This window comes from Arachis hypogaea, chromosome 19, assembly GCF_003086295.3.
Source record: "Arachis hypogaea cultivar Tifrunner chromosome 19, arahy.Tifrunner.gnm2.J5K5, whole genome shotgun sequence".
Lineage (NCBI taxonomy): Eukaryota > Viridiplantae > Streptophyta > Magnoliopsida > Fabales > Fabaceae > Arachis > Arachis hypogaea.
The window spans coordinates 7,059,936-7,076,944 of NC_092054.1; the positions used below are offsets into that span (position 1 = coordinate 7,059,936).

At 35.4% G+C, this 17,009-nt stretch overlaps 3 protein-coding genes across 5 annotated transcripts; all 3 read left to right on the forward strand.

Moving 5' to 3' along the window:
• The first annotated feature begins 466 nt into the window (after window positions 1-466).
• Window positions 467-3,867, forward strand: LOC112776763 (uncharacterized). Of its 2 annotated transcripts, XM_072227908.1 has the most exons (16): window positions 467-741; window positions 848-925; window positions 1,013-1,078; window positions 1,157-1,225; window positions 1,301-1,375; window positions 1,449-1,502; window positions 1,659-1,745; window positions 1,826-1,894; window positions 1,976-2,041; window positions 2,124-2,219; window positions 2,343-2,408; window positions 2,487-2,970; window positions 3,058-3,144; window positions 3,259-3,387; window positions 3,478-3,612; window positions 3,703-3,867. In XM_072227908.1, exons 1-16 carry the CDS (start codon window positions 488-490, stop codon window positions 3,850-3,852), a joined length of 1,965 nt encoding a protein of 654 aa, XP_072084009.1. In that variant the 5' UTR covers window positions 467-487; the 3' UTR covers window positions 3,853-3,867. The 2 variants fall into 2 exon arrangements, with proteins under 2 accessions (XP_072084009.1, XP_072084010.1); XM_072227909.1 differs by lacking the exon at window positions 1,826-1,894.
• A 4,555-nt stretch (window positions 3,868-8,422) lies between these two features.
• LOC112775396 (uncharacterized) lies at window positions 8,423-11,918 on the forward strand. 2 transcript variants are annotated; one of them, XM_025818982.2, is made up of 3 exons: window positions 8,425-8,601; window positions 8,907-9,286; window positions 10,413-11,918. In XM_025818982.2, the coding sequence occupies exon 3, from the start codon at window positions 10,436-10,438 to the stop codon at window positions 11,684-11,686; it is 1,251 nt and encodes a 416-aa protein (XP_025674767.1). In that variant the 5' UTR covers window positions 8,425-8,601; window positions 8,907-9,286; window positions 10,413-10,435; the 3' UTR covers window positions 11,687-11,918. The 2 variants fall into 2 exon arrangements, with proteins under 2 accessions (XP_029151303.1, XP_025674767.1); XM_029295470.2 differs by having other exon boundaries at window positions 8,423-8,601; window positions 8,907-11,918.
• Window positions 11,919-13,406: 1,488 nt separating this feature from the next.
• Window positions 13,407-16,538, forward strand: LOC112779754 (FBD-associated F-box protein At5g60610). The gene is made up of 4 exons (XM_025824092.3): window positions 13,407-13,655; window positions 14,472-15,740; window positions 15,828-16,016; window positions 16,175-16,538. The coding sequence occupies exons 2-4, from the start codon at window positions 14,490-14,492 to the stop codon at window positions 16,376-16,378; spliced, it is 1,644 nt and encodes a 547-aa protein (XP_025679877.1). The 5' UTR covers window positions 13,407-13,655; window positions 14,472-14,489; the 3' UTR covers window positions 16,379-16,538.
• Window positions 16,539-17,009: the final 471 nt, after the last annotated feature.

Here is a 17,009-nt window from a genome sequence, read left to right on the forward strand (position 1 = left end):
ATGACAAAATAATTTATAGAAGATTCCAGGGTAAGACCCTCAAAAGTCTTACCGATGAAATGATGGAAATCGGCGTTGGCAGCGAAGAGGAACGCCTGATGTTCAAGAGGATATTCATCCTCTACATACAGATGGCGTTCCTTTTGCCAACGACGATAAACAAAATATCGCCCGTGCACCTCGCCCCAATTTTTAAGATGGACGGCATATCGGAGAGAAACTGGGGGGCGCATGTTTTGACCTTCTTGATCAAAGGCATCACAGACTACCAGGAGAAGAAGAAGAAGGCAATTGATGGCTGCCTCTTTGCCCTCATGATAATATACTTTCATCTTTCTGAAAACAAAGGCAAGAAGAGGGCTGAAAGACCACCAAAGCCTTGGATTGCCAACTGGACTAAGGAGAAGTTGGTGGAAAGAATGACTGTAGAAAAAGAAGAAATTTTGGTAAGTAAACATAATATGTTGCTTGTATTTTATTTACCTGAATGCTGCTAGCTAAAATATCTCATGTTTCAGGGGATTGTGAAGATGGCGGAGACAAGAGCAAGAGAAAAAATGAAAGAAAAAGAAAAAAAAGAAAAAAAACAAGAAATCAAAAAAACAAAAAAAGGAAGGCGAGTCCAACATCGTCTTCGGAGACAGAAACAACTACTGACAGTGACACTTCTACCTCTGAGTCTGAGACTCAACAAGACTCGGAGGATTCAGCAAGAAAACACCCCATCAAAAAGGGGAAAAAGTAAGTACCATACTTGGGTGTAATTTCTTTTTCGAGTTGGGTGTATCTTGTTGATCACGTTGGGTGTATTTTAGTATGTTCTAAATAATCACTGTTTGCCTTCCAGAATGGACTCCAGAAAAAGAAAGCAGAGGCAAGAGGAGCCAGATTCTGATTCAGAATCTGAATCTGAACAAAGTGATGAGTAATGTCCTGAAATTATTACTCCTTTCTTTTGGCTTCATTATAAAGATTTCGTGTATTAACTGAAGTGTCTGTTATTAACTTATAGGAGTGAAGAATCATCACCTGCAGAGAAGGAGAAGGAGAAGAAAAAAACAAAAACAACACCAAAAAAGTAAGCACTTCTTTGCATAATATTCTGTGATAAAATTAATTTTTTATTTCTGATTGGTACTCTTTTTTTTCCACCCAGAACACAACCAAAAAAGAAAAAAGTTCTCGTGGAGGATTCACCTCCTAAAGAAGACCAATACTTTGACGGGTACAGTACCTCGTAAGCTATATTACCGTCTATCGTCGTAATTATTTTTGTTAACATCTTCCTTTATGAATGTAGTGAGACATATGAAATATCAAGTGACGAACTGGATGAATGGCTAGGGCAAAACGTTGATAAATCTGCTGCAGAGGGGTATGTCTTGATGGGCTGTCTATTTCATATTTTGTTGTGTTTTGCATGCTAATAATTGTTTCTTGTTTCGCAGGGAGAACCAACCTGACCTGCGATCGACAGAAGGTCGCTATGTGTCGTCTGAAACGTAAGAAGCTTTATTATTTAATAAAATCTTGTTATCATGAATTGGGTGTGTCTTGTGGTACCATTTGGGTGTATTGAGTGGATCAAGTTGGGTGTATGTTGTCTAATAAGTTGGAATATTAACTTTGTTGTGTTGCTTGGATCAAATCTGTCTTAGAATACCGGCTGTGAACTTGGGAACTGATGCTCCTTCCTCTCAAGGAAACACAGAACAGAGTAGTGTAAACCAGCCGTCACAGAGCATGTAATTTCTCTTTCAAATAACCGTTACTTTTGTTCTTCTATTACCCTTCTACTTCTAATTCTGTATATATTTTTTTTTAGAAAAAAAAGCCCTTTATTATTTTATTCAAGAAAAAAAAGGCAGGAAAAAAAAGCAAAAACTGCAAGTATGTAAGTTCTCAAAAAAACAAAGCCTGTCTTCTTTTTGAATTGTTCGGGTGTATTTCTTGAATTTCTTTGGGTGTATTTTAGGTTGAGTCCGTCTGATTCGAATATGATGGTTGTGAGGGAACAGACACCGTCCGAAGCGCTTGCAATGTGAGTTTTACAATAATATTCAACCTTATAACCTTATTATTTTCAAAGGCGTTGTTAACCTTTCATTTTTCTTCTTGTTTAGAGTCCCGATTCAGGTTTTTGTGCCGGCATCCCAAACAACCACAGAGACAGATTTTGAACCAACCTCTATGCTACAGATTGAAGGGACTACAGAAACGTAAGAAATAGTATTGAGTGTATATTTGTTTGGAGTTTGGGTGTATATTAGCTAACAGTTTGGGTGTATATTGTTCCTGATTAGTTTCTTTTACGCCGTGATTAATTTTTTGTAACTGTGCAGCACTCCTGAAACCCCCAAACAACTTCAAGAGACCACACCCACGGTTCCCCCAGCTCCAACTAAAGTGTAAGTTCATCAGACTAAAATCAATCTTTGCTTATCATCTGTATATTCTTATTCTTATTCTTATACATGATGACGCAGTCATCCAGACGCAGAAGACGCTGCTGCCCTGTTGATGATGGCACGGACAGCTTCCTATGTTCCTAAAACAGATCCAGGGGTGCCATCATTCAGCCTTGGATTGACTGATTCAAGCCAGGAGGGGGCGTCAACGCAGGAGACAGAAAGGGAAAAATCTCCAGAAGCTGCGAATTTGATAGAACAATTGGACAGTTTGGTCCAAAGAATAGCAAGCAGCGCGACGAAGGGAAAAAACACAAGTCCACAAATTCAGAGGGAGACTGGGGGAGAAAGTTCTGCAAAGTTTGAAACTCCTCGGGGATTATATCAGATTACGGATGATATGAAACAAAAGTGCTACATCTGGGGGACGAGACTGAAGGAAGATGCAGATGGCAATACTAACGAGTATGAGGAGATGTGCACTCTGATTGGCCAAGGAGAATACATTTTGATGAGAATGCACCTTGCTTCCCTCCAGGCAAAAAGTGATATAGAATCTCAGGTAATATTAGAATAAGATTACTGATTTTACACCAAAGTCAATTACAATGCTTATTAATGTAAAATTGATTTCGGCATATATTTCTAGATTGTATCTGCCATCTGCCTCATCCTCAACAACAAAAATGAAAAGAGATTTCAAGAACAAATATACTGTCTCCCCCCCGATATTGTGGTAAGTGTTACTTCTACGAACTTCGGGTGTATTTTCTGTATTGATTTGGGTGTATTTGTCACGTTCCATTGGGTGTAAGTTTAGTATTTCATTTCTCGTTTCCCATTCTTGCAGTGCATGGCGCTTTTGGATCACCCAAACGGGGAATTCGTATCACCAAAAACGAAAAAGGAATTCAGGGTGGAAGCCTACCCGAGTTTCATTCCCTTCATAGATAGAAAAAAATTGACTTCGCACCCATATGTAAGTTTTCGTTTGCTAAATTTGTTACTACGCTTATTTACTTATTTGCAAAATAAAATAACACACTGTTCATGTGTGGGAATCCTTCAGATTTTTGCCCCTGTCTGCTACGCCGGGCATTGGTGGTTATGGCTGATAAATACAAGAAAGCGGAAATGTCAAATACTTGACCCGCTACACAAAATAGCTCCCACTGATGAGAGAAAGACCATTAATAAATTCACTGTAAGTTGTGATGGGTGTATATTGTCCATTCAGTTGGGTGTATCTTGTCCATTCATTCGGGTGTATTACTGATTTGTTTTCGTATTTAAGGGATACGTATTTTCAAGATTGATAACATATGCCGGCGGGGGACCTCTTCAGAAAGGGGAGAGGGAGAAGGAAATTAAATCACCATATGTTAAAATATCAGGCCAAAAAACAAGGTATAAATTTGTGAGTCTGAACATTAAACTTTTGTAAATGAGATTTGTAATTTATTTTCTTTGTTTTCAGCTATGACTGCGCTGTGTACGTTATGAAGTGGATGGAGATAATTGAGCCGGAAAACATCAAAAAGGGGAAGTATCAATGGGATAATTGGCCACAGATAACTGTCTTTAAAACCATATAACTCTGTATTACTTTACTGAATTAATATTGCTGTTTAAACAGAATATACTTTTTTATTGTAGGAGGAGGTGGACCACTATAGAGTGGAGTACGCATCCCGGATACTATTCAGTGAGATGAATATACAGAGAGATCAGGCAATTAGAGAGAGTAGTGCTATAAGGCTGTCGAAGCCATCCTCTATATTATTAAGTCCGTTTTGTCAGATTAATTCTGCTGATATAGAAACTGGGTAATCCAACTGCTTGGTAGTTTGTAAATTGAACAAATGATGTAAATATTTGCCATTTATCAACAACTTCTATTCCATGTATATTTTTTCCCATAGTTAAACTATCTGTGCTGGTAAACTGTCTGTGATGTATTCAAAAGCTGTATTACAGGTGGTAAAATATGAAGGAAAAAATCAAGGCATATATAAACACAAATTATAAACTGCTACACCCAACGCAAGTCTAATAATACACCCAAGGTTGTATAAAATATACACCCAAACTGTCTGCGCTGTATTCAAAATGTATGAATTACATGTACTAAAATATGAAGAAAAACATCAAATCAAATATAAACCCATAACCTGAGAATTTTTACAGCTTTTGTTTTATATATATCTATATATGTGTCTATATCTAAATTGTGAATTAACGAAAATACACCCAAAATAACGGTGCTTTTACACCCATATTCTGTAAAACTATACACCCAACCAGTTATCCCCTGCTGCTGGTACCCTGAACTGATAACTCATAACGTGTCCTTGATATTGGCTGCAATTTGAATGCGCCGCTGATGCAGCATCAAACAGGTTTATCTGAAATATAACACACACACATTACCTAAACTATTAACGAGAAAAATAAACTCAATCGCCACAAATTTAAAGAACATTACTTTTACCTCGCTTAAAACTTTCGTCTTCTTCTTCTTTGTGGCATTTGCGATCTGTTTCTCCAGCTTTGAACCTAGCCTGTTTTTTGGACGTCCTCTTGTTCGAATCCTTGGCGGGCTTTGAAGCTCGTTAACGGATTCCAAGTTGGCGTCTTCGTGGGATAAAGAAGATGTCCCCTTCCTTTTGGCTTTTAATGCTTCCATCTCGGCCATGACGTTATCGTACGCACGGTGCAGAATTGCAGTCAGCTCCTCCGATTCGGAGGCAAATTCGCATATATTTTGCGAACGAAAAACCAATTGGTCGAACCTCTTGCTTCTTGGCTCCATTAGTGGCTCGTCGTGGCTGCTCTTGATGTGTGTGTGTCGCCTCTTTACCTTCTTGCTCCATCGTTCCAGTATGTATCTCGGTGACACTTGGCTTACTTGTTCGAAGCTTAACACGCTTAGTGCGTGACGGCACAGTATCCCTCTCGACTCGAATAATAAGCAATGACATTTTACCTCGGCTGCAACCGAGTCGTAAGTAACCACGAACTTGTTGAATATTGAGCTGGAAACTTGTTCTCCGACTTCGTATACTGAATAGCCTAGAGCGGAATTCTTCAGTCTGGTGATGCAATTCGCCTTTCTTCTGAATTGCGCTTGGACTTCCCTAAACTTTGCGTGAGTGTACGCATCTTGAAACTGAGCTTCAATGCAGGATTTCGTTGCACACGGTATGACCGTATGAAAATCTGCAGCATCTGATTCTCTCTCTGCTTGCTCCCTGCTTCCGAGGCAATTATCGTATTGTTTGACGAACTGAATAAGCGAGCTGTTCCGGGTGATATACTTGTTAAAAAATGAATGCATGCTCTCGCTCCTTTGTGTGCTTCTCATCCCTGCCCAGAAATGGTGATCCAGATAGATAGGAACCCATATGTGACGGTCTTCGTACAGATCTGCATAATACACCCAAAGACAGTCTATAAATACACCCGAAAAAACATGCAATTTACACCTCTGATGCAGATTTTAAAAAGACATTACCTGAAAGCCACTTGTTGTCCCCAAGACCAAAATTCAGCAGAAAATCGTTCCAATTCCTATCGAATGAGTCTTTGCTGTGAGAGTTCCAAACAACTTGGCTCATTTCTTGTTCGATATCGGCATGTCCCTTGTACCCGTTTAATTTGCTTGGAATCTTCTTCATGATGTGCCAAATGCACCAGCGGTGAACTGTTGTTGGCATACAAGCCTCTAAAGCCCTTTTCATGGATGCGCACTGATCGGTGAGAAACCCTTTCGGAGCGTTTCCTCCCATGCAACGAAGCCAGCTTTGAAATAACCATTTGAATGATTTCAATTTCTTCGTTCTTCATCAAAGAGCATCCGAAAAGTGTTGATTGACCGTGGTGATTCACCCCGACAAAAGAACCACAGACCAAATTATACCTGAAACAAATTACCATGGTCCAGAATGCAAAATCATTAGCTACACCCTAACAAATGCTTCGCATACACCCAATGAAACAGCCAATATACACCTCTACTGCGGATTCGTAAAAATAAATTAATTTGGCATCATAAACAGGGACAGTTTGTTACCTGTTTGTATTGTAGGTGGTGTCGAATGAAATGACGTCTCCGAAATACTCAAAGGCGGCTCTGCTTCTTGCATCGGCCCAAAAAGCCAGCTTAATCGATTGATCATCTTCGAGTTGGAGCTCAAAAAAGAAATTCGGATTCTTCTCTTTCATTCTTAAGAAATATTTCCCGAATTCCTTTGCATCTTCTTGTTCGGAAACATTCCGCACTTCCCTGGTAATGTAATTCCTCACGTCCTTTTCGATAAAATTTAACTCGCGGTGACCCCCGGCAGCCGCAACAAATGATTGGTAGGTTTTGCTTGGTCTGATACCGGCCTCCTCGTTATTCTCTATCGTACGATGAATGGACATGCTTAGTTCCCTGTGCTGTTTGAGCGTCTCTGCTTTGCTTGGACAGCAGGGGTGTGAATGATCCAGCACAACCTTTGAAATGATCCAAGCACCGACATCCTTCAATGTGTGTATATAAATTCTTGCAGGACAGTTTAGACCGGCTGTCGGATTGATCTTCTCGGTCGGAGATATTTTAGATTTCCATTTTCCCTCTCTGCTACATGTAATCAGTTGGTTCTTAATCTCGTTTCCCTTCCTATTTGTGCACCGAACTCTTGTAGAGAAACCTGCAGCCTTGGCGTAGTTCCTGTAAAATTTTCCAGCATCTTCAAGGGTAGTAAAGGTCATTCCGACCTTTGGAACAAGCTCGTCATCAACAACTGAGAGAGGCTGCAAAATACACCGTGTCAGAACTGTAAATACACCCATAGATATGATTCAAATACACCCAATCATGTCTAATACGATACACCCTAACCGCAACAACTCAACTACAGAATGACTTTTAAAGCCATAAACTGTAAATACACAGCATGCAGATATAATACAGTTCTAAAAACACACCTAATCATGTCTGTTATAATACAGCTGAACAACAACAAGTAAATTAAAATAACAAAAAACCAGTAAAGTGTAGATACACCCACACTTCTAGCTAAAATACACCCAAACAAGAATTGATCTACACCCGAGCGTCTGCTACAAATTCCAGGTAATTAATCACAACTAATACATTGAATCGACAGATTCACGTAAACGTGTTACTTTCACAGTAATGTTCAGCAATTTTTCAACTACACAATGCTATACAAATTACTGAAAGAAATTTCATACTAATCCTATGTAAATCAAACCTCAGGGACTTCGTTAGATTCTGACTCATAATCCACTTCGCCTGCATTCAGATGACAATCTGAGGTTGAATGATCCATTATCTTCAAAACGAGATCAAACTTTGATTTCGAAAAACAACAAATCAAAAATAGAAAACGAAGATGGAGTTGCAGAGAGAGACAAAGGTAACCTAAACGAAGAAGATGCTAGTGAGAAAAGGAGAAGAAAAGAACAATGGAGAAGAAGGAGGGTAAACGCGGGAGAAGAAGAAGAATGAAATCTCAAAATAACGAAAACGAAAAGGGAAAGAAATATTTTAAATCTGGTAGTTAGATATACGCGCGATGTTATATAGCGCGTGTAATCAACGTACCTGAAGCAGCGCGTATTTTGATCTTATTGTTTAATGAACTTGTATGGCATACAAGCCATTAGGGCTTGTATGCAGAGCTTTTCCGTAAAAAATATTTCATTTAGATTCAAATAAAATATTAAAAAATCAAAACAAAAAAAATATAAAAATTTAAATTTTGTATTTTAGTTCAAATTTCAGAAAATTTATATTTTTTTAAACTTATAAATTTAAAACGATGATTTTTAAAATTTTGTTAAATATTATCCTTAGATTTATTAATATCTAAAAATTTATTATCGAAATTTTTAATATTAAAAAATTATTAAAAAGTATAACCTCCAAAATAGTACATGAGATAAGATTTGAATTTTTTTGGAGTTAGAATTAACATATATATAGATATAGTGACACTATAAATAAAGTGACCCACTCACTATATTCACTCGTTAATTCGCTCCCAATTCGATTTTCTTTCTCATTCTCACTCCCACGGTCTGAAACTGAAAGGCTGAACCCTAGGCCTTACTTCCAAACGAGACGTGTCTTCAAAGGCTACAACTACTCTCTTCACCACACAACACAAATTATTCGGACAAGGTAAGTCTTATATCCTTGCTGCTTTTTCCCCCTCTTAATATTTCACCCCATTTCATTATTAACAATGAGCTTTTGGTTATAGATGATGTATAATAATAGTTCAGTGGGGTTAGAAGGGGGAAAAAAATTGACTGTTTGGAAAATAGCTGTGTGTTCTTTTGTGCTTATATGAGATCAGCAAATTGTGTTATACAAATTTCAAAATTCAAATGATGATTTCTTTCCTATAGCATAATTCTATTTCCAACACTATATCATTTGTTGCTGTTTATTTCTCGTGAAATTCGTGATGGAAATTTACATAGGTTGGGATAGTTGATGACATTTTGGGTCATGGTTCATCGCCGCCGCATGCTCGCCGCGTCCCCGCGCATCTCGCCGGATCCTCCGCGTTGTGTGCTCTCGTCTGGCCTCTCTCCTCCGTCTGAGCTCGGCTGCTCGCGCCTCTCTCGCCTCCGCATCTGCTCGAGCGCCTGCTTGTGTCGTCGCCACGCCTCCCTCGCCTCTCTCCCTCCTCGCGTCTCCGCTTGAGCTTTGTCGTCCCTCGCGTGCTTGTCGCCGGCGCTCTCCTTATCCCTCATATTTTTCTAGTTCTCCGCCTTGTAAACATAAGGAGAAGGACTGCCACAGTGCCGCCAGCTTCTCCGTGTCACATTCTTCTCTGCTCATTGGAAGACTACCGAAGGTTACTTAATTTTTCTTGCTTACTTCTTTCGGTTTCAGTCTGTTGTTCATAAAAAAAAATGTGATTTGGTTAATTTAGTTTTTAATGTGTTCAAAATGATTTAGTTAAAAACAATTATATGATGCTATGTATGTAATGTAATTGACTAATTGCTACGTTATGAATTTATGATGAGACTTGAATTTGTTGCATGGGAAGCTTGTTAATTTCTTAGTTATCCTGCTCATTGCTGATTTTGTGTTCGTTCGCTAATTTTGAATTTGGAAAGAAAATGTTTGGAAATTAGTATTTAGTTATTTAATTTTACTTTGTAGTTATGATATTATAATTTTGCTAATAAAAATAATAGGGATGCACCTTATTTCCAATTTTAATTTTGAGGGCCCTGAAATTATCATTGTTAGAATTGATTGTTAATTGCCTAATTGATTAATGGTTAATAGGCTCCGTTGCTACAGTGTGATTGTTAATTGCTTAATTGGAATTGATTGCTAATTACCTAATTGATTGTCACTGTTATTGTGTGAAATTAAGATATTATTGTAGTATTGAACTATTGACCAATAATATGTCTATTTTATTTTAGAAATTGAGACTTGATTGTTGTTAAAGTGTTGAAGATATATATTTCAAAATTTAATTTTAAGTTTTTGACTATTTTATATTGTTATTTAAGTAGGACTAGGTTAGCCGATTCAACCAATAACCTACCAGTTGAACTAGTGACCCAGTAGTCCGATTGGTTTGATGATCGCTTTGTCCTGATAACTATGCTTGGAGTTGTTTTTTCTTTTGTCACTTTGCTGAATTTCATCTCAAGACTCTTGTTGATGATTGTGTTGTGTGACTTTTTATGAATTAGGAAGTTGAACTTGTTATTCTGTTAATTATATGTTAGCACTTGATCTATATTATTAGTTGAAAATAGCTTAGGACATGTTCTTATTGCAATAGATCTTCTACTCTTGAATAGTTTCTCTTTCATATTTATTATTGGTACCACCTATGAAATCAATGGTGAGAGATCACACTTTACTCTCTAAAGTGAAATTGAAACTTTAGAGGATCCAAATCCTCTTTTTAGAGTCATTATTTGTTTCCATTTGTTTTGAGTGTTATTTTTCAGTTCCTCTATTTTTGTTGGAAGTAATGGAACTTTCTTCTGGAATTCGGAAGCTGCTTTCCGGTGTCAAAATCAACAAATCTACACCTTTTAACCTGAACTCAATGCCTTATCACTGTTATCAAGATGTTTCCAACCTGCAATGCTATCAGAATGACTTTTCCAAGCTAGAAGAATTGACTCGGGTTCTGGCGAACATGGATGCAATTAATGGAAAACTTGTTGACACAATTAGTAATTCAACCATTTTTGATGAGCAGATTAAGCATGATATGTGTACCTTCAAGTCTCTTGCCCGGGCCTTTATTGGATCACCACCAGTTCAGCACAAAATGAAACATGTTCTGGTCTCCACCATGGGAACACAAAATGAACCATTTTCTCCTTTCAGTCAAGCAAGAGAAAGAGAACCTATAGTGATTGATAACCTTGCCAAAGTGAGCAACTTTCTTGATGTTTCTACTCAACAAAGGAAGGTAGTTCGTTTCAAAGTGTGTCCACAGGCAACCCAGCACCGCATATTGATTGGTACACTCAAGGAAGTTCTGAATAATTTTAAAGTTGATTTGGATGCTTTGGATTCTCAGGGCTTAGACAAAGATACTATAATGGGTCAGCAAATTGTTCTTACCTGCCTGAAGTTTCTCACTGAAGCTGCTGTTTCCAATGAACCTGAATCCAATTCATGGATGAGGCTTTCACCTTCAAATAATGTCAACACCTCTGGTTCCCGGAAATGGGAAGATGTTCTTGAGATGTTCAATGATCTGATCAAGTATTTTAGAGCCGAAACAAGATTAAAGTTGCATGTGGCTAAGGCTGAAGTCATGAAAGAAGGGCTTTTGCAAATCAAGGACATTTTGATTGACAACAGTATTGGATACAAGGAAGCTAGACACCAAGAACGCCTGGTGCAAAAGAAGCTTTCCAAAACATTGGGACACTCATCTCGCTGCTTATTCACGCTATTATTATATTACCTCTTTGGAAGAGTCTCAGATATTGAAGTAGACATGGCTGGTGGAGTTTACAAGAGTGGAAGCGACAACAAGAACTGGTTGTGTCTGGGAAGAATTTTGACTTCAGATAGTGAGAAGATGATTGGGCGCGGTGTGAAGCAGTTGGATAAAGCACCTAGCCTTTTCAAGTTTGTATGGGAAACTGCTGAAATGAAAGATGATTTGGATCTTGAAGGCCATTTGTGGTGTGTTGGAGAACACAACAGGATGCTTAGGTACAGAGGAAACACATACTTTCTTCATGGGATTTGTCTCTAATCTTGGAAACTCATGCAGTTGTTTTCATGTGAATTTGATAGTTAAGAACTGTTAAATAACAATTTAGTCACACACATCAAATTATCTAACGATTCTTAACTATTAATGTCGCGTGAAGACAACTGTATATGAGTATCTTTACAAAATTATTCAACCTCTATTCTATGATTTTTATTCTTTCCATAGCTTTTGTTGTCACAAACAAATATTCAATTGCAAATTATCTTGTGTATGTGCCCATTTTCGTATGAATTTAGTTTATTAGATTTTGAAACAGTATCTAAATGAAGAATGGAGGATGCTGATGTAGGATACAAATGTGCCTTCCATAAATTCTATGTACCTTAACTCTCCTTTTTGACATATTACAAGGTGTCAAATGGCCAAACTTTGAGATCATCAACACACTGAATGCATATAATTAACCACACAAAACAAAATTGCATATCGTTTCATATTTAGGGTGGGAAAGGTACACAACAAAATTTCATGATGTGTAGTTTGATAACGATCCTATCCTTTAGGTAAGGCATAAATAAGAGTTTTGTCCTATTTTTTTATGTTCTGAGAGTAAATAAATACTCTTGTTTTATGTTATTCATTTTTTTTCTCAATAATGTGGCCCAATTTTTTATTAGTTTTTATTTTGTTAATTTTTAAAATTTTAAAATTAAAAAGTAAAACCTTATAAATTATAATATTAACTTAAAAGATAATTAATGGACTACATTATTCTCCTAACAATTAAGAATTCCTATTTTTGGCTCCATAAAAATATACATTTATAGTATTTAATTATTAGCATGAATTCTTTTACATATTTTGGTGGCGAATTCTTTTATTAGCCGCAAAGTTTCTTCGGTAAATGCTCTTTCCTCAGATTTGTAATCTTAACCATTTAAGCATAGCTTTATTTCATTCTGTTTGTAGATCCTTTTTCTATCCTTTTTTTTAAAGTTTATTTTCTAAAAATTTCGGATGAAAATTTTACATAGGATTCGAGTAAACACTTAAACTACCGTCTACATGCCACAACATTTTGAGTATCAAGTTCTTTTTGTCGTATTTTTAAATTTTTTACGGATTTATTTATCGTTAGTATTTTTTAAAATTTGTTTTATTAGCGATACAAATTTTCAAGTAATATTTTGATAGTTTATTTTTTTAAGGATGAACTAATTTAATGCTCAGTAGGCTTTTATATATCAATAACAAAATTGATTTCATATTTATAAACTACATCTTTTATAAATAAAAAATGTAATTCTTTTATGTTTGTTTGAGTATTATTAAGTTGATAAAAAATATTTTTTTTATTTTTTAGCGTATTCGGTAAATTTTTATTAGTAAAAAATTAAAAATAAAAATAGTAAAAAATAAAAAATAAAAAATATTTTTTAAAAAAATTACAATTTATATTTTTTTAAAAAAATAAAAATTTACATTTTTTTAAAAGATTTTTTTAAAAAATATTTTTCACGTAATAAATAAACAAAAAGTATTTTTATCTTATTATACCTAAATATAATTGATAAATATAATTTTTTTATAAAATATTTAAACATAAAATTGTTTTTTTATAAAATTTATAAAAAAAAAAAACTCAAAAATTTTTTTTTTTTTTTTCAGAAGATCACCACTTAAAACGGACTTCTCTGTCAGTCTCTTCTTTCACCGTCTAAAGTGAAAGTATAAGATACTAAAACCAAAACTTTAAACCGAGAAGAGAGGTCTCTTCTATCACCGTCTAAAGCCGTTTAAAGTGAGAGTATAAGATACTAAAACCAAAACTTTAAACCCAGAAGAGAGGTCTCTTCTATCACCGTCTAAAGTGAGAGTATAAAACACTGAAACCAAAACCTTAAGCCCAGAAATTCGCTCATTTATTTCGCATCATCTATCACAAAGCAAAAAAAATACCGCACTTCTACACCTTTCAAATCACCACAAACACACTCTATTGGAGAAGGTAAGTTTATTTTTTAATATTCCCCTTTCTTTTTCTGTTATTGGAACAACGAGCTTTTCTTTAGTCTAGAAACTAGTGAGGTTACTGTTTAGGAGATAGGAAGAAAAATTGAAATTCATTTTTTAGTGACAAAGGAGATAGAGTCTACACTTTATTTGTTTATATTGGTTTAATAATGGTATTTTTCTAGAGTTTGGGATATTAATTTGATAAATGTAGTAAAGTTTGATTTGGAGTACAGAAATTAAAAAATTTAAATTCTAGGAGTACAGACATTTCTAAAGCACAAAAATTGGATCCTTTAATTTTTAAAATCGTAAAAGATTTGAGATACTCCGATTTCTATATTTTTTACCATTTTAAAAAATACTAAAAATTACAATGTTAGAGTACATGTACATCAATCATCATACTTCCATAGAGAAAAACAATTAGTCCCTTGTGTTTTCTTTCTTATGTCGTAACTCCATCTCAAAAATTATTACACTTCACATAAGAAGAAGAAGAAATTAGTGATAGAGATCTACATAGGTTCCACATTGATCTTTATATTATTATTATTATTATAGTATTTATGAGTTTTAATGGGACATTTTGGGTCATGATGAAAATTTGATGAACAGTTTATGAATTTTACAATGAAAAATCTCATCAGTGTACTTAGTTGAAAGTCATTCATAATCATACATCTCTAGCTTCCCAGATGAATCATTTTGATAATAAACATGTAATACATGTGATTTTTTTTTTATTTCTTTCTTTCTTGGCATTGTATAAGTTACAATTATCCATCCATGATATTATACTTGCTATCAGTACTGAAGCTGGGGAAAAATGGACCAAATATCTGGTTTGCCAGAAGCTATACTTCATGACATTCTCGCAAGACTTCCGGACAGAGATTCTGCCAGGACTAGTGTTTTATCAAAGGCTTGGAGAGAAGCATGGTCTACGTTTCCAATATTGTCTATTTGCAGCGATCAACATTTTAAGAGTCAAGATGTAACGGTAGACAATTATCATAGCAAAATAGACAAAGTTGTTGACTATGTTGGGAGAAGATTACTGAGGCTCGGCGACCTAGGCTTAGCAATCAAAGAATTCAAGCTCATCATGGACTATGTAGACCATAAGTGCATGGCCCACCATGTTGATCTATGGATGAAGATGGCTCTTGAAAGTGGTGGCGAAGTATTACATTTACAGCTTCGCCTCTCTAGTCGCTATGTAAGGAGACACAGTCCGGACAGGTTTTATGACCTTCCACTCAGTGTCATTGAATCCAAATCACTTACTAAGTTGGTGTTGATGGACCGAATCAGAGTTGACCAAGCATTCCTCACCCATTCCATCAAGCTTTACTCAGTGAGAATAATAAAACTATGCAATATATTTTTTGCACATGAAGGGATTATAGATCATGTCATTTCTCATTGTCCTCTAATTGAAGATTTAACCGTGATTGATTGTGCTGTCTATAACCCTCCAATCAGAGGAACTCCTCAAGTGTATGAGTTCAGTCTTGTGGAATCACTATTCTTGCATGGTTTACATAAGCTCAAGAAAGTTTATGTTCAAGGAATGCGGGAAGTATATATTGATGCTCCAAATCTTGAGAGCTTACATTGTTGTCTTCAGTATCAAAATACATCTTTCAAGCTGAATTTAGATAGTTGCACAAATTTGAGATGGCTGTGCTTATGGAATTTGAAGAACATTGCTATCGGAGACAAATGGTTTCTTGAACTATTTTCTAAATTTCCTTTCCTTGAGAGTTTGGAACTAGACAATTGCTCGATGTCTCAGAGGATTAATATTTCAAGTGCTCAACTCAAGGTCTTGAAGTTATCATACTGCTCTAACTTGGAGGAGCTTAACATTGATGCTCGAAATTTATTATCATTTGCGTATGAGGGAAACAACCAACCTGGTATATCTTTTCAGAAATGTTCTAATCAATTGGAAGTCAATAGTTTTAGCGATGTGGATTTTCGGGACCTTTGTAGCTTGAGGAAATTTGTCCAAAACATTAAACCCCAAAAGATTTGGGCATCAGTCTCCCTCTTTATCTGTCTGTCAATTCTAGTAAGTATATACACTTGCTACATTGGTTCATTCTGCTTTACATATTTGCCTATTTTATTTATTTGTTTGTTTGTCTGAATTCTGTAGACTGAACCAGAGCAGGGTGCATTCCAAGTTTCATCTATTCCTCCAACTATTAAACGCTTGGAATTACTTTTTTCTCCGGACTACGAAGCTCTCTATTTCCCTTTTATGAATTACTTGCTTTCAAGTTGCTGCCCGAACTCTATTTCATTTAGTTTTCGCTCTTATGTTCATGGTAAAGCATTCATTCAGGTATGTCATTATCCTCAAATTTTCTGAGTCTTGCATTGAGTCTTGCATTTACAACGACAACAGTACTTTCATCCCAGCTGTGACTGCATTTGTGTTTATATACTTTATCATCAATATGATCTTTCTAACGCCGTTTGTTATTTTGCAAAAAACAACAGTTTTTGTATGAGACACTGATGGGAAGAAAGGAAGGGAAGTGCCACTGCAGTTCAAGTAATACAAAATGTTGGTGGCATGCCTTGAAGATTGTCAAGGTTATTTGTACCTTCAAGATTGATGAGAACGCTGATTTTAAGACAATGTTAGATGCATTGCCAACATGTCATGCTGATGAAAAAATTGGTTTTATCTTAGAATTGTAATCTTTCTATTATCAACTCATAGATATTCCTTATTTGGTTTAGTAATTTAGTATGTACTTAAGTAAGTGCTTACATGTATAATTGTATATATCAATGTTCTATAACATTTTCTCTCTTTATAAGGTAACGATAAATGTGAATGTTCATGTTTAGAATTTTATCTTTTTGCGAAAAAAATAAAGCGATTGATTTATATTCACTATTACGTCAAAGCATATAATATAAAGTTAAAAACTAATCCTGTAGAAGTAAATGTAAAAGTGTGTTTGAAATGTCATATTATTATTAAAATATACTTGTATTCCTTTTACAGAAAAAATAATATGTAGTTCACAAAAGAAAAAGGTTTGCATAAATTTAGTATTACATGAAAACATAAAATAAAAGCATAACATAAATGATACTGATTACTGAGACCAACTTAAGTCCGTGATAATTTTGAAGTAATTGATAATTAACTGGTTAAAATGAGCGTTAAAAACTTAAAATATTTATGAATTGAGGTGATATAAGTTGGTTCATTTGGTCGACCTTCTGGTTGTATACCTGTATATTGTTATTGTTCACATTTCAATTATAGATTTATAACTTTTAAGGTAAATAACATTAATAAATAAAGTGGGATTCAATA